Here is a 23,217-nt window from a genome sequence, read left to right on the forward strand (position 1 = left end):
GGTAACGATTCGTCAGAAAAGAAAATTATCTGATAGTGATAGTCATGTTTTATCGGACTTAGCTGAACTAAAAGGCCAAATATCGGAGATGATGTCCCTCATAAAAACAAACGCACAAACCCAAACGGAAAACATAACAAAGCTTTGTGCAGATGTTAATACTATTAAAAATGAAATTAGCAATATCTCAACCCGCATCGATGCCATCACCACCGAACAAGACAGATTAAAGACAGACGTCTCAAACCTCACAACCTCTGTTCAATATGGCCAACAATAAGGTACAACTTCTCGAAACAAACCTGAACACATTCAAAACGTCTATTGAGCAGGCGCCTGGAGGCATGACACCAGTATGCTACAATGATGTCATCTCTGAATGCCAACAACGTGCTCTGCGTAGCAAAAATATAATAATAGTCGGTGTTGAAGAAGTAGACCCTAGTAAAGACGACAAGGACGCCCAAGAACGACAAGAAGTCATTAAAGTAATCCGGGAAATATCCATCAACTGTCCTGAACCTCACCAAACCTTTCGAGTCGGGAAGTATACCCAAAATAAAAACCGACCAATAAAGGCCTGCTTCTTATCCGAGGAACCGGTAAAGCAAATTCTCAAAAACAGAAACAAGACTAAAAACGTAAAAATATATTCAGACCAAACACCATACCAAAGAGAAACTTGGAAGAACGTTAAACAAGAGCTAGACTTAAGAAATTCGAACGGGGAGAAAAATCTGCGTATCAAATATGTAAAAGGAACGCCAACGATTGTGCAACTGGAGCCAAAAAACTAAATGCTAAAAACGTAGAAGTTAATTCAAATAGTCAAATCACATATCAAACTCCAAATATATACTCCCAAATACATCTAACGAGCAATTCATTAAAATGTTTCTACACAAACATTCGAAGTATAGTAAAACCAGGGAAACTTGACGAACTTAAATGTATCTTAAGCTCTTTTGAAACGATTATACATATCGTCGCCTTAACAGAAACATGGATTAAGGATGAAGACGAAGCACAAAGACTGCAAATACCAGGATATGTTCATTATTACAACTTTCGACAAAATAGCAGAGGAGGAGGAGTCTCTATTTTTGTACATGAAACTCTTAAACACCACCTTATTGAAGAACGCAGCGTGAATGACAATCACTTTGTATGGATCCACATAAAAAAGTTCTCTCTAGATATTGGAACTATATATAAACCAGAACGTACGAATCCTACAGAGTTCATTGAGGAATACTCTAAACAGTTACAGGGACGCCAGAGATTATTGATTTTCGGAGACTTTAACTACGATCTACTTAAACCAAACTCAGTTACAAAGGAATACAAACAGGCTCTCAAAGAAAAAGACATAAAAATACTAAACAAAATTGACCCAACACATTGTACCCGTGAAACATTAACAAGGAAATCGATTTTGGATCACGTCTGCTCTAACCTGAAACATAATAAATTCCATATAGCCATTATTGATTCACAACTATCCGACCATAAACAAATATTTTGCGAAATCGAGAAATATCAACCACCTCCCAGGAATAAAATCGAATATACCGCAATAGATTATGATCAATTCTACAGAAATCTTCATACGTACAACAATGATAACAACATATACGAACAATACTAAAATGCAACATATACTAAAATGCAAAACCATAAAATATAAAATTTTAAATCCACCAAAACAAGATTGGATAAGCAAAGAGATAATAAAAGCCATAGATAAAAGAAATGTACTTTGGCAGACATATAAGAAAAATGATAACTCTCAAAATGAACAATTAAAGCAAGAGCTCGACCAACAGAAAATCCTGGTAACAGAGAACATACAAAATGCAAAGAAGACATACTATTACAAGTCCTTTAAGGCATGCGTACACAAGCCTCGAAAGATGTGGAACCTAATAAGCGAGCTATCACATAATCAAAGAAAGGAAACGGCCCCGCCAGCCAAACTGCAATTGGAGTCAACAGTCATTACAGACACAGCAGAAATGTGCGAGCAGTTTAATCTATATTTTTCTACCATTGGATCATCGCTAGCTGACAAAATTCCAGTAATTGATCATGACCCTATTCAGAATCGTGCAGTTTCTCACTCAAATCACATTGAAAACCTTAATCAGCTAGAGCTAGCCACTACAGATGAAATAAGCAAAATTATAACAAGTTTAAAAACAAATACTAGTTCTGGCTACGATGGTATTACATCAAAACTAATAAAATCCGTTAAACCAATAATAACTGATGAACTCACCAATTGTATAAATAAAAACTTGGAACAGGGCATTTTTCCCGATACCCTAAAGATAGCAAAAGTTACTCCGATTTTTAAATCAGGCTGCAAAACTGACCCCGGAAATTACCGTCCTATCTCAGTACTCCCTATGATTTCAAAAGTCTATGAAAAAGTTATTTACGCTCGTCTCAGTAAATTCCTTACAACAAAGGATATAATATCTCCACATCAATACGGTTTCAGACCAAAATCAAATACGCTGTCAGCCACAATCGACTTAGTTACTACAATAAAAACCAAAATTGACGAAAGGCAAATAGTGTTAGGGGTCTTCATCGACCTTAAAAAGGCATTCGACACGGTCAGCCACGAAAAACTACTAAACAAACTCCGTAACATAGGGATTATAGGAAAAGCCCATGAAATATTAAAATCGTATCTGTTAAACCGCCAGCAAATAGTTAAAATTGACAAAGAACAAAGTAGCCCTAGGCTAATAACATATGGCGTACCTCAAGGATCAATTTTAGGGCCGCTCCTATTTCTTCTATATATAAATGATATTCAAGACATCGGGCTAAAAGGTAAACTAACTTTATATGCGGATGATACCAGTTTATTTTATTTTGGACGTGACATAGAACATATAATGCTAGAAGTGCAAACGGATTTAGATCTTCTCAATACATGGCTTCAATATAACTTGCTTACCATGAATATTTCGAAAACGCATTATGTCATCTTTACTGCAAAAAATAAAAAAATCAATACTTACACTCCACCGTCACTTAACAATGAAATTATAAGTAATACAACCAACGAAAAATATCTTGGCTTAATCATCGATAATAAATTAACATGGAGGCCACATATTGAGAAGATAAAATCGAAACTCACATCCTTAACTGGGGCTATCCGCAGTATTGCTAGTTGTCTCCCACAAAAGGTTAAATATTTAGTATATAATTCTTTAATCAAGCCACATATCGACTACTTGATCGAAATATGGGGGGCAGCGGCTAAGACCAATTTATCTAAAATACAAATAGCCCAAAATAAACTGATAAAAACCCTGTTTAACTACAATTTCCGAACACAGACTAAAAAAATTTATAAAACTCTTAAAATTATGAACATTCAGCAGTCATATATCTACCATACATGCATATTGATCCGTAAAATACTTCAAAAAGATATACACTCACAAATAAATTTTACAAAAAAACACCAAGTACAAAAAATGAAATTACGAAATGCGGACAATTTAATACTGCGGACGCCACGGACAAGTTACGGAAGAAAGAGCATCATTTATGAAGGCGCGCAAATATATAACAAGCTGCCGAAAGATATTAAGGAGGCCAAATCTATAATAACATTCAAAAAACTCCTTAAATTCCATATATTCAATAATCTACGTCTAGAATAGGTAATAATATCAATTTAATTGTTATATTAAGTATAATAATTAACTAATTTATATTAATTTATTATTTAAAAAAAAACTAGTAAAAAAAAAGGCCACCAGAACCTTTAAAATTATAAAAATAAAAATAAAAATTATAATTCTGTAAAATAAATAAAAACATTAAAAGTATATTATAAAACTAGTAAAAAAGCCCACCAGATCGCGAAATATTTCATTTATAAGAATACCTACTTATATGTAAATATAAAAAAATATCTATTATAATTATGTGCAATATATAAAAACATTTAAAAAACTTATAATATATAAATAACTATAATAATCTTAATAAATAATTAAACAAATAAAATTGTAATAAAATTATGTTAATAATATAAATAAATGCTTAAATACATATATTAAACATATATTATAACAAATGAAATTACTACAAATAAAACCATCTAAACAATCAACAAATAACATCTGTAGTGTGCACAGCTATGCCGCATCCACTGACATCGCATTCATTATAACTCGTTAACATTCGTATTCTTGCTTGTTTGTTATCTACGCTGCGACGAATCTGAACAGAACGGTCAAAATAACTTGTTTCTAAGCCGCTGTTCATTATATTAACGATTTCTACCCACTTTTTTTGCCATGCATGCAAAATTGTAACTAGTAGTTAACAAATAATAACTTGCAAACCTTTGTAAACCTAAATATGTATTATGTATGAACTGCACGCTAGCCATAAAATATCTTTACTTATATAAAATTAACATCTCATGTAAGCGAATTTTGTAAATTCTTTATGAGATAATAAATGTCTTAAACCAGAAAATATAATTTTCTTGTATGCCATTTAAACATTCTACGAAACAAAGTTAAACTTATTATACTTATACCAATTCATCGTTATAACAATGTACATTATGCGCATTAGCATTATACGAAATCTGTTATGCGAAATAATGATATGCGTATTAAACGTTATGCGTAATAAACGGTATGCCAACTCATATTAGGAGTATTCAGTTATGCGAATTAATATAGACCCGCGCTCAAGGCCACGTCCACGTCCGCCGACCGATAGTTTGCACGGTTAAAGCAGAACACACTACGCGGACGTCCGTCGTAAATCGACCGCGGACGGGAATCTGGACAATGGAAATACACATAACCGTGCAAACTATCGGCCGACGGACGCGGACGTGGCCTTGAGCGCACGGACGTCCGATCGAAACTGGCTCTCTGGATGTTTTGTTCCGTGCACACTGATAGGTCGCGGTCGCGGTCGTTTTACGACGGACGTCCGCGTAGTATGTTCCTAGCTTAAGTAGTGTATATTCATTATCCAGATCGCCGTCCGCGGTCGATCGACGACGGACGGGAATCTGGACAATGAAATTACACATAACCGTGCAAACTATCGGTCGACGGACGTGGACGTGGCCTTGAGCGCATGGACGTCCGATCGAAATCTGGCTCGCTGGATGTTTTGTTCCGTGCACACTGATCGGTCGCGGTCGCGGTCGATTTACGACGGACGTCCGCGTAGTATGTTCCTAGCTTAAATCGCTACATAGGCTGTACAAAGTCATAACTCATAGTTCTTCATTTAAAATTTTTGATATCACATTGACTGATTTTATTACGTCGTCTGGATAATAAAATAAGGCTGGTCCAAGGCTTGTTCAAGGCGGTTTAAAACCCATGCGATTTGCTACAAGATCTGTAAAGACTATATGGCAACGTTTTTTTGACAACTATGACAAATTTGACAAAATAACCTGACCCTGACATTTGACATACGACGTACTGTTTAATCTTTATCATCTCTAATCTTCGATTTTTGTTATTATATGAAAATATTGAAAAAAGTGTTTAATTACCTATTAAAGTATGAATAAGAATGAATCACGTTAGTTTTTAAGCAGTGAAAGTATAATAGAAGAAGCAGCAATGGCCGTAAGTTGTAGTACTTAGCAATTCTATAATTATTTTAGATTTCCATATCAAAATTAGTTTTATTCCATAAATCTTTTAACAATATTATTCTCATATAAGTATATAAGCGGTATTATAATAGACGCAGTGATTACAAGTTATAATTTGTCACAGATACTATGCTGTAGGTTTCTGTTATCTCTGCAATTTTATATTTTTATATCATGTTACACATCCTACACATCCTGTGTGCGTGTAAAACGAACCTTGTTACAGTTTTGTTTTATTTTATAATTTCAGCCCTCCAGGTATGTTTTATAATTGTTTGTTTGAATTATTTAATAATTTTGTTTCATATAAGTAATGTATTGTTTATAAAAATTATAAGAATCAAAACAATACAGGCTTTCATTGTGACTAATATTGGGATACTATTGCCTTAATGTAAAATCCGATTATTAACAAATAAAATACATCACCTTTAGCTATAAATGGTGATTTTACTGTATCAAACACAGCAAGATTTATATTATTGACTTATTTGTATTGTTGGTCTCTGTATTATTTTGAGATTGGTATGATTATGTGGATTTTGATGTCACAGTTATTATCATAGTTTTGATGTCATAGTATAATAATCCTGAAAATTCACATAGGTATTTACTTATGTAAACTAGATACATACAATTTCTAAGGAGAAAACCTGATTCAGAAGCAAGTATTTTTGCAAGTAGGTTCCTGTTACAGAATCATCCATCCATGGGAGGGTCATGGGGGCCCTAGCCTGGGCAAGTAAATTGACCATGTGCGTGGCGCCCCTCGGCCACTTGTTCATTCGAATGAACGGTTATTGTTTATGTACTTGACACGCGACAGCAAGTGAGTGATGTAGGCCTGACTTTGTCAACTTTTTGGCTAATATGGTAATGTCTGGCTACTCTGGCTCAAAATAACAGTGCATAATAACTCACCTTGAAACAAATCAATGTTTTATCACCTTTGCGTTTTAATTTTAGCCACAGTAGGTAATCCTGGTTACATTTATCATACTTGCATAATTGTTTGTGTTATTTTTTGATATCCAAAAACTTATTGTATAATGAAAATTAAATTCGGCTTCATTAACTTTTTCTTGCACTGAAAACAATTACTGACCAATTACTGTTATCAAATTTCATAATTCCTAATTAGGTATACTGTTAAAATTTAATTTGCGACAAAAGTTGACCAGCCATGAAAAATGATTAGGTACATACCTATTTAAGAATTGGTTACTATAATACTCAGTATACTTTGAACAATTTATTTGGCAAATAGCTCTCACTGTGTTGCTAAAAGTGTCTAAAATGATACATTATGTGATTTTCTGTCAAAAGTACAAGGCAGGCTTTTCAAGCATGGTCGCGTAATATGGCCTATCGCGTTGCTGCGTCCTTTTCGCACGTTTTGTATGTGACACAGACGCATTGCCGCTATAGGCCATATCACACTAGTGTACTAGGCCCGCAGGTTTCTAAAGGTCAGCAACAAGCATGTAACTCCTATGGAGTTGCAGGCGTCCATAAGCTACTGTGACTGCTTATCATCAGGCAGGCAGTATCATTGTTTGTGTCATCAGTAGTTTGTGTTTTTGAAATATGTCTTGTGATTGGTGTCTAAGTAATATTTTCTCTCTCGACGCAATCTGTAAGTCGCCCGCCATTAATAAAAAGCTATAAAATGTTTCCTATCAATTATTAAAGAACATAAAGTTTCTCCCTATTACGAGAAACTATAAAAATATTTTAATTGTGTAAGTCAGTGGTGTCGGTGTATGTGTAGTTTTGTGTTGTGTTCCGTTATTATCAGAGGAAATCCCGATGGTGAAGAAAATGGAATCTGATAGTATTGTAAGATGAGCAATAATGACAATATTTGATATTACAATTTAGACATTTATTACACATGCAGTTATATGTGCGGTGCCATTCCGGACAGGGTGGGCAATGGAGTCGCCTAGGTACATTTTATGATTAAATGAATAACGATTAAATGACTTATCTAAAACAAATTTTACACTTTTTAATTCCTTTATTTATCTTTTCTCTTATGAGTATAAAAGTAAAATAAAAAGAACCCTAAAAACACTTACAAAACAATATAAAAAAATATAAACACATTATAAAAAACCTAACCTAGGGTGCCGCCAGCAGCGGGGCAGGGCCCAAGCTGCCGGTGGTTAGGGCTGCAGAGAGAGGAACTTTTTAATTATTATTAAAAAACTTAAATTACTAAAAGTACATATTTTTATGTCTCAATATAACTAGGGAAAAAGCAGTCCAAAAAGGAACTGAAAATTAAAGCTTCGGTCCAGAGCTGTGGTCCAGAGTCTAGAAGAACATACGAGATGATTTTACTGTATCCAATCCATTACCCATTGTGCGTGTGCCATTACCCAGAAATGGGACACTCAAAAAATAGTTTTTACCTGTTTTCAGGAGATCTTAAGCCATTGATTAATTTAATAAGAATTAAATTGTGGTCATTAATGTCATGTGCCACATGCAATATCGAAGTTTTTCGTTTGTGTAAATACTTTTGATTGCTATAAATAGCATATAAAAAATTATTCAATCACAAAAAGTTAGTAGATAATAACGACTCCATTGCCCGCTCTGTCCAGAATGCCACCACATGTCCGTACACTAGTTATTAAGTATAATTTTTCATGCTGTATAAGGGACAGGGGCGCAATTTCAACTGGAGGACAATTTTAACAGATCTAAAATTTTCCATGTTATATACTACTAGCTTTTGCCCGCGGCTTCACTCGCGATAGAAAGAGACAAAAAGTAGCCTATGTCACTCTCCATCCCTTCAACTATCTCCACTTAAAAAATCACGTCAATTCGTCGTTCCGTTTTGCCGTGAAAGACAGACAAACAAACAGAACAGACATATACACTTTCCCATTTATAATATTAGTATTAGTATGGATTAACTTGAGTTCCATATGTATCCATCCACACTATCCACTGAACACACGTGCTATACGAGCCCCAATGCAAATGATATCGTCTAGTATGAAAAAAATATTATGCCCTAACTTCGACCTCAAAATTAAGGATGAATTAGATGATTAGTAGAACATGTAACATAAAAACAAGAGAGCTTATAATGCATATTTTATTTATTCAAAACATAAATTAACAATTTTCCTCACTAGTAAACAAAAAAACATAATTTCACCAAATGTAACACTCGCAAAAATGTTCGTCTTCAGCGTAGCCGATGCAGAAAAGAACAACTACCACTTGGTGGCGTCACCTTTTGCATCTAAAACGGCCTTAATTCTGAGCGGCATTGTATCTACCAACTGTCTATACTCCTCAGGGGTTATTCCATTCCAGACACCCACAAGAAGTTTTTATGGGAGACAAGTCTGGACTGCTGGATGGCCATGATATGGTAGGAATTTGTCTTTGTTTCAGCCACTCCATCGTTGTCTTGCCAGTATGACATAAGGCACCATCTTGTTGAAAAGTAAATCCATTTATATACTTAAACTTTCTTATAGACGGTAGTGAACTCTATTCCAAGATGCTTTTGTATTTCTCTGCATTGACGGTTCTATCTATAAATTGCAGACATCCCACACCCTGTGCCGACATACAGCCCCAAATCATTTAAAGATGCTGGAAACTACACCTTGCGTTCAAGACAGTCTTTGTGAAATGCATCTCCTTTTTCTTGAATGACTTTACTTCGTTCATCGCCAACTATGACCTCAAATTTGGATTTGTCGCTCCATATTATTTTTCGCCACTGATCGGCAGTCCAGTTTCTGTACTTTTGTGCAAATTTCAACCTGTTAGTTTTCTGCTTTTGAGTAAGTAATGGTTTCTGTTTAGCGGTGTGAAAACCGAAGCCCATTATTTTCATTACTGTCTTTCAGGTATCGACTGAAATGTTTATTTTGATCGCGTCATGCCATAGTTAGATAAGTTCTCCTGCGCTTGCATGACGATTTTTCCTGATGATGCTCCTCAAAATCCTGTTTTCTCTTTGGCAGTTATTCTTCGACGGCCAGATTTATTTAAACAGGAGACGGTTCCGTGTTTTAGTTGATGCTGGATGATTGTATGCGCCGTAGATCTTGGCAAAAAAAGGTCTTTGGATATTTTGGAACGTAGATTTGCCGCTATTGTTACTGGAAATTATAATTTTCCTCACTGATTCAGGCACCGACTTACCTCTTGCTATTTTGGTATAAAAATGTTGTAGAATAATTATATTTTTTACAGAATTTACCTTTTTATGTAGCCGTATATCATATCAGACGACTTATAATGTTATTAATTCAATTTAAAATATTATTGTATAATATAAATCTTACTAAACTATTTTTATTTAAAATAGACGACCTATTATGCCTCAAATATGAACTAGGCGTATTTTTTTGCTTTAGATATGTTATTTTTATGATATGATTATATTAAAACATATAACATTAGGGCATTTTGTACGGCGCAAGATTAAACTAGTTTTAATGGCTTAGTGTGTCGTGTATTCCATTTATCATCAAAGTCAATCTGGGTTTAAACACCAGTTTCGGAAATAAATATCGCACGTTGAAGTGTGACTAGACGATATCATTTGCATTGGGGCTCGTATATGACCAGTGGGCACTATTTAATAAACAAAAATTTGTGATAGATGGGAAAAATCGATTAGTTGAAATTGTCTCCCAGTCGAAATTGTCACCCTGTACCTTACTAGGTATGTAGTATACTGTAATGTGGCTGTCGTTAACAGGTCTGATTTTTTTTAATTTATTGGTTTATAAGTTTTATAACCTGGGTCTATTCTAAAAACACAATATTTTTAAATTTGCGTAAAGGAGATGGCTCCATTTATTTAAAATAATTCTATCATAAAATATTACGTATATACCTACCTAAAAAATCTAAACAATTCACATCTCCACAAAATTTCCAATTTAAATGTCATTATATAATCTTTATCACATTTTTTTGGCCTTTTTAACGCCAAATTGAAAATAAGTAATTGTGTGCAATAATCAAATATCGTCTTATTTACAATAATGTACGGCGAACAGAAACCACATATGGTACAATAGCAAATATTAACCAGCTGCTTAAATAATAGTACCTACGCCTCTGATACACATTGAGCAATATAACAGTATTGCAGTGTTAAGTAGTAATAACTAAAGAAAATATGTAACAACTGTGTTAATATTTCATTTCCAATTCATTCCATTTCCAGTGACCCGTCTACTGTTTAAGGTGTAAAAAATCTAGAGAAATTCGTGTCTCGATTGTAATGCCGGGGGACATACGTATTTTGTCCCAGTCCCACTCGCGTCGGTCGTGAGCCTTTGAATTCGCTCGACAAATCTGGCAACATCGCAACCCTGGTTTAAAAAAAAATCTTGTGAGTCGAATAGGCATTTGAAGACAGTCTGAACAGCCAAGTGAGCCAAGGTAATAAATATTGAAATGGCCAAATTGCCAAAACTAAGGGTGCGCGCACACGGGCGACAAAGTTGCTCGGCGACTTTCGTATTTGTTATGAAAAGTTGCGTCGCCTCGTGTGCGCACCTTCATACTAGCCCATAGACCAACCGACGGAGACAAAACAGTTTTGTCTCCCGTCTGTGGGGGCCCTTAATTAGGTACCATAACCGGGTCCCCCCACATCTAGCGTCTCGCGAGCGTCGCGTCGGGCCAACTGTATGGAAAAAGACGTCGCGTCGACGTGACGTCGACGCGGCGTCAGGCTTTGCTCATACAGTTGGCCCGACGCGACGCTCGCGAGACGCTAGATGTTGGGGGACCCTAACGTGCGTGAATAAGATCGTGTATCAATAATTTTGGCACTTTGTCCGTGTCCATATTTATAACTTACATTAAGCGACGAAAGTTTATTTAGACATATAAGTATCCACAAAACATATAATTACCTGACGCAGTACAGTGCCATCTAGTTCAGCTAAAAAAAAAATAAGAGCGTTTTCTCACCTCTGCTACAATCAATAACGCCGTGGCTTGCGTGGGCGACGGTCGCGCGATAGTCGCGCGACGGCGATGCGACGCATACGAAATCAAACCTTATCGATATGGAAGTATGAGACGCGACGGCGACGGTCGCGCGACGGTCGTTAGTTAGTTAGTAGTTACGTACTAACAGCAACACCTTTAACTAGCCATCCGTAGACTTTATACCCTTGTAATAAGGATTACAAATGTAGAGCTAACTGTGTTGCCGATGGTTATTTATATATTATGTGAACAAAGGGAAAAGCTATCGCGATGACGATAAGATAAAATCCAGCGAAAAAAATGTAAAAATCGGTAACGTAAAAGTTACAGTTACAAAGTTTATGAATGAAGTAGTAGGCTAGTAGCATAGCAATATGAACAAATCTGACAAATATGCAAACAACATTTTGTTTATAAACAAGATTCTTGACACAAAAACAAAGATACAGTGTCACATACAGGGTTGTCACTGTCACTCGTGAAATTATGATGATTAGGTACTTAGCATTTTAATATCCATTTGAAATTAATAACGAACTTTATAACGCATGTACATAATTGTGTCGCCTAGTTTCAAAATGAAAAACTGACAAATGTGGCGCCCCTTGGGGGTGACGAAGTTTGAATTTGGCGCCCCTCCTGGTTTTGGCGCCCGGGGCAAGAGCCCCGGATCGCTCCCCTCTAGATCCGGGTCTGCATAAAGGTGAATTTTTTTTACACATAGCACATAAAATTATATGTATCTTGGTATTCAAAAAATACTGTAAAGACAATGGGCATTTTCAGAATTTGGGACCCCACAATTAGCGTAAGTTGTTAACAAAAATTACCTCACAGTCAGTTTTGTGACTATAATTAAGCATGAAATTTCAATGAAAATGTGGTTTTTGTGTTAATTACATATTTAAGCGATAATCTGCATTCAGAATGTGAAAAAAGTAAATTTTTAGACATATTTTATGCTTAATTGTCGTCACAAAACTGAAAGCGAGTTAACGACTTACGCTAATTAGGGGGACCCAAATTCTGAAAATGCCCTAATTACAAACGATGAAACCTATTAAAATCATAGTCGTCTAATAAATATATCTTCAAGTATATCCTGACCCAGTTATCAGTAAAATGATTATCTCATGACCTGTAAGGATAGCCACAACTTATTTGAACATATATGTAGATGTAAATCCTAACCATCAGAAATATATGACTATTGTAACAGCTATGTTATACCTACTGGTGTATGCCGTGACCGTTCAGTATACCCATACAACCATTTCGGTCGCAAAATCTTCAAACCAGTAACTAACTGTCAAATGTGTCATAACGCGTGGTCATGTCGTGCAAACAATGCGACCGTATTGATACAATAACAAAATGTAGTCGACGTATGCACTCATTACAGTAACGAAATGTGTACGAATTTGTGGCTGTCAATGTCACTGTCAGAACGGTTTCTAACGACACTTTGTTAGTCGACGTACGTACACATAACGGTAACAACATGTGGACGAATTTGTGGCTGTCAATGTCACTCTCAGAACGGTTTCTAACAGTGACATGACAGAAATTGTACACACATGCATATAGTATGAAGAAAATAGTTTTCATGAAATTCCGCAACATGGCGGGTAGTCATATATTTCTGGTCAGGCTTTATAAGGTACCTGAACCAAGTAAAGCCCCAACTAAAGCCAGACCAAGCTAAGTTATAGCAACGACTTTGAATCCTCCTGTGCGTTAAGTAAACGTCATAATTTTATCTAGTCAGCGAGGCCGTCTAAACTAATCAAAATCGCTGTAAACCTACCTTGGTATGACTAAGTTCAAACATTGCCTCTATGTTTATATTTTATAACCATAGATTTACACGAAAGAGTCGATTAAATGTAGACGCATTAATGCCCTTAACTTCTTTACACAATATTGAATGGGCCATGATCAGCACCGGCCCGAGCACTCAATCAGGGTACAGTGAGATATAATTTTGGCGCCCCTCTTAAAAATATTTCCACTGAAAAAACTTTTTTTTTAAACATTTTGGCCTTTGGCGCCCGTCATACCATTTGGTGCCTAGAGCGGCCGCTCTACTCGCTCTACCCTAGATTGGGCTCTAGCAATGGTCTACCTATCAATAAACGTTCTTATTAAACATACCTACACCTAACTCCGATTTTCACAGATGGATTTTAAAACTTAAATTTCTTCTTGGTGGTTTTGGCTTTCGCATTGTTTAATTGGATACTTAATAAAAAAAAACCTTAAATTGTACATTTTATTTCCAAGTTGGCTGCTTGAATTTTTTTCTATTTAAACAATGTTAAGACTGAAATTCACTTCTAACATTTACAATAATTAGGTTTCGTAAAAAAGTGACCATATTGACATTTTTTTTGGCATTTCACCAATATTTTTACCAAACCTATTTATACATTCTTAAAATCTGTCTTTATAACATTGCACCGACGTGGATAGACCAAAGTGAGGTAGAATTCGATCTCACTTTGTCGTTCCAACTGAAATAGTTCCAAAGTCGGAAAAAATAACTTTACAAAAATGTTACTAATAATAAAATAATCTGTAAGTGTACTGTGCCACCCCTATAACCCAAATGTCGCTCTGTACTCTCCGTAGATAACTATTGATAACATGTTCAGTATTGGTGGCGGCTATCCTAACCGCTGTACAACTAATCGATGTGGACTCTCGTCCACGCTCCTTATTTTCTATAATCGCTAACAAATCGCCTGTGTGTTCACGTCAATATTATTGAGAACATTACAAAATGCGTGTAATATATGAGTGAGAAAAAAAAAGTAGTCCGTATTTAAAGAAGATGTTTTTTTCGATATCAGAGTATTATACTTATTGTTTTTTGTGTAGGTAGAATATTATAAACAGCTCTATTTTTTTTTAATAACCGTGTCGCCTAAATGAATTTACTCTCTAGCATGAAGAAGAAGGTAAGCGATATTGGAATTGTAAGGTAAAGCGGGGCAAATCTTGACTGGGGGGCAATTGTAACTAATCAATTTTTTCCATTATTACACTATGATGTTGAGTTCTACATGTATCCACTGAACACGCCTACCATATATAACCGGTGGACACTCTGTTTACTAAAATAATTCAAACATTGTAAAATATGGAAAAAATGGACCAGTTACATTTGCCCCCAGTCGAGATTTGTCCCGCTGTACCTTATTTTTACTTTAAAAACACTTTTTATAACATGTCATTAGCAAATACCTGTATAAAATATAAAATTTATACATGTAATGGTGTGTGTGTGGATTGAGTGAGCACCTTCCGAAAATAAAAAAAAATATGCTGATCATTTAGTAAAAGTTCTAAAACAATTGTAAAACGAATCTCTGAATTTGTAAAAAGATAAATCAAAAGATACAGCCATTAACATGTGCTCACTCAGTTCTCACAAACTACCAACGAAAACAGTGAATATATTCATTTAACATATAATATTTATATACTAACATTTAGTAAAAAATAGGCTAACCTACCTCTATAAATATTAGATCACCTAGTTACGTATTTAATTTTTTACAAATAGTTTCTTATGCTCACTCAATCCTCACACTTTTGAAAAGCCGAATTTTGATGAAAAACATAAGATTTAGACCGCTATTACATGTGTATAGTTTAGTAAAAGTGAAATGGGAATTTGTAAAATACAAAACGAACCACTAACGTGTCAGGTTTTTTTATAATAAATTTTTGTAAGTGCTCACTCAGTCCACACGTTTTGAGAAAGTTAAAAATGTAAATATCTTACGATTTGTAGCACCTAAGACAGTCGAAAGTACTTCAACATTTAGTAAAAATTTTTACTAAATATCCACCATCTAATATTTTAAATTCGTTGTCTGGTTTTAAAGATATTCAGACATAACTTTTCTCATACAAATGTATCAAGTAGGGTGACCACACTATGTCGGCTCCTGATTTTCCCCACCTTCCTATTGTCATATTGAGATTGGGGAGTTTCGTTCAATTTTGATAATAGTTTATATTAAACTAATACCATATTAATTCTCCATCTGCAAACTGTTTTTAGGTTATGTTCTTGGCCTAGTGACGATGTGTATTGTGTAATTTTTATCGACGTCAGGATAAAATATTATAAACTATTATCAAAATTGAACGAAACTCCCTAATCTCAATATGACAATGGGAAGGTGGGGAAAATCAGGAGCCGAAATAGTGTGGTCACCCTACTTGATACATTTGTATGAGAAAAGTTATGTCTGAATATCTTTAAAACCAGACAACGAATATAAAATATTAGATGGTGGATATTTAGTAAAAATTTTTACTATATGTTGAAGTACTTTCGAGTGTCTTAGGTGCTACAAATCGTAAGATATTTACATTTTTAACTTTCTCAAAACGTGTGGACTGATTGAGCACTTACAAAAATTTATTATAAAAAAACCTGACCACGTTAGAGGTTCGTTTTGTATTTTACAAATTCCCATTTCACTTTTACTAAATTATACACATATAATAGCGGTCTAAATCTTATCTTTTTCATAAAAATTCGGCTTTTCAAAAGTGTGAGGATTGAGTGAGCATAAGAAACTATTTGTAAAAAATTAAATACGTCACTAGGTGATCTAATATTTATAGAGGTAGGTTGGCCTATTTTTTACTAAATGTTAGTATATAAATATTATATGTTAAATGAATATATTCACTGTTTTCGTTGGTAGTTTGTGAGAACTGAGTGAGCACATGTTAATGGCTGTATCTTTTGATTTATCTTTTTACAAATTCAGAGATTCGTTTTACAATTGATTTAGAACTTTTACTAAATGATCAGCATATTTTTTTTTATTTTCGGAAGGTGCTCACTCAATCCACACACACACCATGTAATGAGTAATATTTTGTTTTCAACAACATAACTGCTCGTTAGTAATTTACTGAAACACTATATAAACACACATTTATTTGTATTTAGTGTATCGAATTTTCAGTATTTTTTCTTCTTATTCTTTCAGTTGTTTATTAACTTTGTTTATTGAATCAAGTGCATACGAGACATTCAAAAGAAACTGGATATTAATTAATAAAAGTATTGACGTAGGTAATGTTTTTTTCATGTTTGCTTTTTTTAATATACTAAAATATAGAAATTTAAAGCAGTAAAACCATTAAAATACTACTTATAGCTCAAGTGATTGACTCATAAAAATATAAAAATCGTAAAATTTGAAGAGGGAATCAATAACGTCGGTTGCCCTCCCAAAATAATAAAAATCTTGATCTAAAATTAGAATTCTGTTGATGCCGCAATGCTACGGACTTAACCCTCTGCGGTCGATGTGCGGTCTATCAGACGCAGGAATTAGATTAGATTAGATTTCTTTATTTCATGATAAAAATTACACTATAAATTTGCTACATGTCAAAATTATGTTTATCTTCTCATCATGATCGTCAAAAATTACATAATAAATTCCAAATAAAAATAATTGTGTCTCCCAAATGAGGATCGTCATTTACAAAGAAAGAAAATACACATGCCAAGCTAAATAAAATTAATGAATTAAGTTACAATATCATGAAATTATCACGAAGCAAGAAAATATTATATAACAGAGAAATATAGGTATAATTATATCATCGGTCATTAAAAATTCAAATCCATGTACTCATTTACAGAGTACATGGGGTTATCTAACAAAAGGTTTCTCAATTTGCGCTTAAATGCTTCGTCACATGGCTCATTTCTCAGATCGGCAGGTAAGTGCTCATAGTAAGTAGGGCCGATGACTCGAGGGTTCTTTCTTGAAAGTGCCATGCGACGGGGACATTAAAAACTTTGGTTGATATAGATCTGTCCGCGACAATAAGTTCGACATCGTAAATAGACTGTCCCACATACCTATGTTATACTACTTTTTGGTCTCACAGATTTCACCTCATAAATTAGTCTAAGGTACAGTCGACTACAAAGAGATCTATCCATTTTTTCACCTTATTGCACTGTAATAAGGTAAAAAAGTGGATACATCTCTTTGTAGTTGACTGTACAACGGGTCAACTATAACTGGGAGGCAATTTTCAACTGATCGATTTTTAATCCCAGTTTTACACTAATAACATGGGCTCCATATATACCCACTGAAAACGAGTGCCATATATGGCCATTGGCCAGTGGACACTCCACATGTACAGTCAACAGCACAGCTGTGAATACAGACAAAGTGCCAAAGATATGTATACAGAACTGTATTGCCTGTACATTAAGGTGTGTATATGTCACCGTAAAATTGTAAAAACCGTTAGTTTATAATTTCACTAGCGAGATTATGAACTAACGAAATATTGTGAACCGTAACGTACAGTTCACAATTTAACGCATTGTTTTTACGTTAGATTATAATCTAACGAAAAGAACCCGTCAAATTGTGAACTGTCATGGCGTCGGAACGAAACTAGCGCTCTGATTGGTCGGTTTTATAGAAGATCGTTCTGTGCCCATAGAGTAATACAAATAGACACTGCAATCACAGATGTCAATCAAAAACCTTAATTAAACTTTTTTCAACAAAATTCGATATTTTGTTTAAGGAAACGGTCGAACTTTCCAAAGAAACAAAATTGTCAGCTATTTTGCTTGTTATGTGGCGGCTTAATTCGTATATTTCTTGTGGTTTAATATTCAGTTTAAAAAAAAGTCGTTAGTTTATAATCTGACTAGTGAGATTATGAACTGACGAGTTATTGTCAACCGTAACGTTTCACAATTTAACGGATTATTTTTCGTTAGATTATAATCTGACGCAGTGAAACCGTCAAATTGTAAACTGTCATATGCGTCAGAAGCTAGCGCTCTGAATGATCAGTTTATTGTTAGATCGTTCTGTGCCCATAGAGTACTTAACATAAATAGACACGAAAAGGAAATTCGTAACTTGTTTCGAACTTCCTTTTTTGCGCACGTGTATCCTACGACGTTTTTCAGAACATGCCTTCCGAAGTTTCGACCTGACAAGAAATGAACCACTTCTCTCACTAGTGCGTAAAAAAACACCATCTGTACTGAAAAAGTACATTACGATACAAGTGCGTAAAAAAGGAAGTCCGAAATTAGTGGCGATAAATTAAAACACGACCAAAGGGAGTTTTTTTAAATCGACACCAGTTACGAATTTCCTTTTCGCACGTGTATCATACGACGTTTTTCAGTACTGCGGATGGCCCTCCAAAGTTTCGAACTGGCATAAAATGAACCACTTCTCTCACGAGTGCGTAAAAAAACACCATCTGTACTGAAACAGTACATTACAAGTGCGTAAAAAAGGAAGTCCGAAACAAGTGGCGATAAATTAAAACATTTAAAACACGACCAAAGGGAGTGTTTTAAATTGACACCAGTTACGAATTTCCTTTTCGCACGTGTATCATACGAAGTTTTTCAGTACTGCAGATGGCCCTCCAAAGTTTCGACCTGGCATAAAATGAACCACTTCTCGCACTAGTGCGTAAAAAGAACACCATCTGTACTGAAAAGTATATTTCAGTACAAATGGTGCGATTTTATGGTACTAAGTAGTCCGAAATGTGGTTCATTATGTGCCTATGTTGAAACTTGAAAGGGCCATATGTAAGTACTGAAAAACGTCGAACAATACAAGTGCGAAAAAGAGGAAGTTTGAAACGAATGTCGATGAATCAAAACAATACCGAAGAGTAATGTACTATTAATTGACATCTGTGATTGTAGTGTCTGTTTGTGTAAAGTACTCTATGGGAACAGAACGATCTAATCTTACGGTTCACAATAACTCGTCAGTTCATAATCTCACTAGTCAGATTATAAACTAACGACTTTTTTTCTAAAACTGAATATTAAACCACAAGAAATATACGAATTAAGCCGCCACATAACAAGCAAAATAGCCGACTATTTTGTTTCTTTGGAAAATTCGACCGTTTCCTTTAAACAAAATATCGAATTTTGATGATGAAAGTTTAATTAAGGTTTTTGATTGACATCTGTGATTGCAGTGTCTATTTGTATATCACTCTATGGGCACACAACGATCTACTATAAAACCGACCAATCAGAGCGCTAGCTTCGTTCCGACGCCATGACAGTTTACAATTTGACGGGTTCGCTTCGTTAGATTATAATCTAACGTAAAAATAATCCGTCAAATTGTGAACTGTACGTTTCGGTTCACAATATTTCGTTAGTTCATAATCTCGCTAGTGAAATTATAAACTAACGGATATTTACATTTTTAACTTTCTCAAAACGTGTTTGAGCACTTACAAAAATTTATTATAAAAAAACCTGACACGTTAGTGGTTCGTTTTGTATTTTACAAATTCCCATTTCACTTTTACTAAACTATACACATATAATAGCGGTCTAAATCTTATGTTTTTCATCAAAATTCGGCTTTTCAAAAGTGTGTGGATTGAGTGAGCATAAGAAACTATTTGTAAAAAATTTAATACGTCACTAGGTGATCTAATATTTATAGAGGTAGGTTGGCCTATTTTTTACTAAATGTTAGTATATAAATATTATATGTTAAATGAATATATTCACTGTTTTCGTTGGTAGTTTGTGAGAACTGAGTGAGCACATGTTAATTTTACAATCAACTCGATAGGCAAGCATAGAAGTGTAACGGTTGCGTGGGTACCGGGACACCAGGGAGTCACAGGTAATGAGAAAGCGGACGAGCTGGCAAGGGCAGGGGCGGAGACGGAATTCTTGGGTCCGGAACCGGCTCTGCCTATGTCAGCTGACGTCACGAAAGGAGTCATTGAGAGGATAAAAGAGATGGAAGCACAAAGAGCCTGGGAAAGAGAGACCAGTTGTAGACAAACGAAGATGATGATAGAAGGTAGAGACCAAAGGAGAACTAGGTATCTTCTGAAACTAGGTAAGAACAGTCTAAGAATGCTGACCGGTATCATAACGGGACACAATACTCTTTTACGGTGACATATACATATTGTTGGCACTTTGTCTGTATTCGCAGCTGTGTTGTTGACTGTACTTTACCATCGGCCGATATAACAATGAATCTGCATGGTCGACCTAGTAATAGTAATACGCATATAATCTTTTTTTGAACCAATATATTATAATAGATATACGACTGTATGTACATCAATGTTTATTATTTGAAATCCTTGAAAAGCCAACTAGGCATAATTCAAACCATTTGAACAATTCACTTCAATTAAAACACGAGTTGAGGCAAATTTCGTTGCTATCCTATTGTATTACTTAATATGTTTGCAATCCACATATTTTTGTACATATATAGATATGTTTTAATTTATTTACGTAGATTTATTAATAACATTATTGAAAGGAAATCATGAAACGAGATTAGATCCCACAAAATTAAATAAATAGGAAAATATTTTGTTTACAATAATTAAATATCGCAAAACAAAAAAAGCGGGAAATTTCAAGGAGTAAAAAAACAATATCTATGGATCGTCATTCTTCGCCGGATGTTGATTATTTTTGTTTGTTCCCGCCCAAGTACTCTGCAGATACCTACTGCTCAAGTACATTGCATTCTTGCAATTGATACATTTTGCTCGAATCGTTATCTATACTTGAAAGTGGATGAATTAATGGACATCACACATTCGGTATCGTGTGATCCACTTGAGTGTACTTGATATTATGGACGTTTAATATAAATCTACAGAGGTCGTTGGTACCCGTTTAAAGGACCTTTGTATATCGTTCGGAAACATTTTTAATATGGCTTTTGTAAGTAGGTCTACACATTTGGTCACCTGGCGTGTTTTAAGAAATACAATTTTTTAACAAGTCATGTTAATTAAAACAAAAACTAATTAATGTCCATATAATGCTCAGCGTATCCATATCAAAAGTACGTTTATTTGGTAAAATATTGTTAACCAATCTACCGCGATACAGCTTTCAAGGTAGTGTAAAATTGCTGAAATTATTCATTGAATTATTGTCATATTTTAATACTGACGTTTGTTACACTCATTAATTACGCACAACTGTTCATGACAACGGCATTATTGAATTTATGTTGTCCTGAAAATTACAATCGCGACATCGCTCATTGCGTGAACACACTCGCGTGAAAACTCCGTTCGAAAATTAAAAGCTGCCAGTGTCTGCGCGAAAACTTTTTAAATATATTTTTTAAACGGCTGTAGAAAAAAAAATCACTGGCCAGTAATTTTTGAACGCAGTTGCAATGTACACTCCTCTGACACCTGTGCAGGCTGAAGGAAGGGTGATGGGTCGCCGGTTTGTGCTAACACTGGTGATTGGGATATCGGCCGGATTTAGTTTCGCGTACATTCTGTTAACGTCGACCGGATCCTCGTCGTACATCAGGTAACTAAACTCTGTTCTTGGCATGTTCTGTGTTGCATGTGCATTTGCTTTACTTTTTCATCTTTTTATTTTATTTATAAATAGGCTTACTCTTGGCCACAGACTAGCCAAAGATTTAACCTTTTGAGTAATTTTTATTTTTAAAATTGTTGTGGACTTTTAGTCGGACCAGCACGGGAAGCATGGTCGCGCGATAAATGATAAAACATCTGGCCGTCCCTATCGCACTTACAAATAGTGCGATAGGGACGGCCTGATATTTTATCGTCTATCGCGCGACCATGCTTCCCGTGCAGCAATCCAAATCTCGAGCAATTTTAGTAATTTTACCTTATTATTTTCTTATAGTTACGATTAAAAATGAAAAAGAGAATGATAATTTGTTATATCATCCCTATTTTTCATAAAATGCTAATATGTTAACTATGATAGAGGGCTGTTTAGCTGAAAATAGTCAAAAGGTTAAAAAAGTATTATTTTTCTCGCCTGTAATGAATGTTTTAGTAAGAAATTTGCATTGCATGTATTGTAAAAATGTTTAAACTTAGCGTAAAAAAAGACCCAGCAACGTACAACAAAACATTAAAAAAGTTTTTTTTTCTGTAACCCCCTTTTTTAAATGTTTTGCATACAAAGGCTAGTTTTTATGTTTACACATAAGCTATAAGTATAAATTATTTATCCATGCCTATTTGTAATCTGCCATACTTGGCTGAGAATTTACCTTTTCATCACACCCGCACTTTAAATGTCCTATTGCACGTAGCCGGAGCGTGAGTTATAGAAAAATCGTTCTCCCAAGGGAATAATGAAATTTCTTGTACCGTACTTAACTTTTTTACATCTATTTACATATTTTTTACATTGCGAGTGTGATGAAAAACATTGTGTGTAACTCGGGGAGTATGAATATTACAAACTCGAGTCTTTAAATCGCTCCGGCAAGCCGTCGCGATTTAACTTACTCTCGTTAGTAATATTCAACTTCCTCCCCTTGTTGCACAATGTACCTACTATATCACATTTAACGAGTTACTTATTTGTTGTAATGAGCAAAATAGGGAAAAAAATCTAAATTTTTTTTTTAATTTGTAATATAATATTACTATCGTATGTAGGTTTATCTCAATTTTATAGCGTAGTTAATATGCCTTTTTGCCTTCGCACA

At 34.8% G+C, this 23,217-nt stretch overlaps 1 protein-coding gene across 4 annotated transcripts in view; it reads left to right on the top strand.

The window, feature by feature from the left end:
- The first annotated feature begins 5,356 nt into the window (after window positions 1–5,356).
- LOC125230672 (glycoprotein-N-acetylgalactosamine 3-beta-galactosyltransferase 1-like) overlaps window positions 5,357–23,217 on the top strand; it is a 37,152-nt gene continuing 19,291 nt past the window's right edge. The window contains exons 1-2 of one of the 4 annotated variants that reach the window (XM_048135908.1): window positions 5,357–5,642; window positions 21,934–22,049. In XM_048135908.1, the coding sequence (XP_047991865.1) occupies window positions 5,637–5,642; window positions 21,934–22,049 (122 nt within the window). In that variant the 5' untranslated portion in view covers window positions 5,357–5,636. Of the gene's footprint in view, window positions 5,643–5,882; window positions 5,930–14,357; window positions 14,626–21,933; window positions 22,050–23,217 lie in introns of those variants that run through there. The other 3 variants (XM_048135909.1, XM_048135907.1, XM_048135910.1) reach the window with 3 other exon arrangements.

The sequence above is a fragment of the Leguminivora glycinivorella genome, chromosome 10 (genome assembly GCF_023078275.1).
Source record: "Leguminivora glycinivorella isolate SPB_JAAS2020 chromosome 10, LegGlyc_1.1, whole genome shotgun sequence".
Lineage (NCBI taxonomy): Eukaryota > Metazoa > Arthropoda > Insecta > Lepidoptera > Tortricidae > Leguminivora > Leguminivora glycinivorella.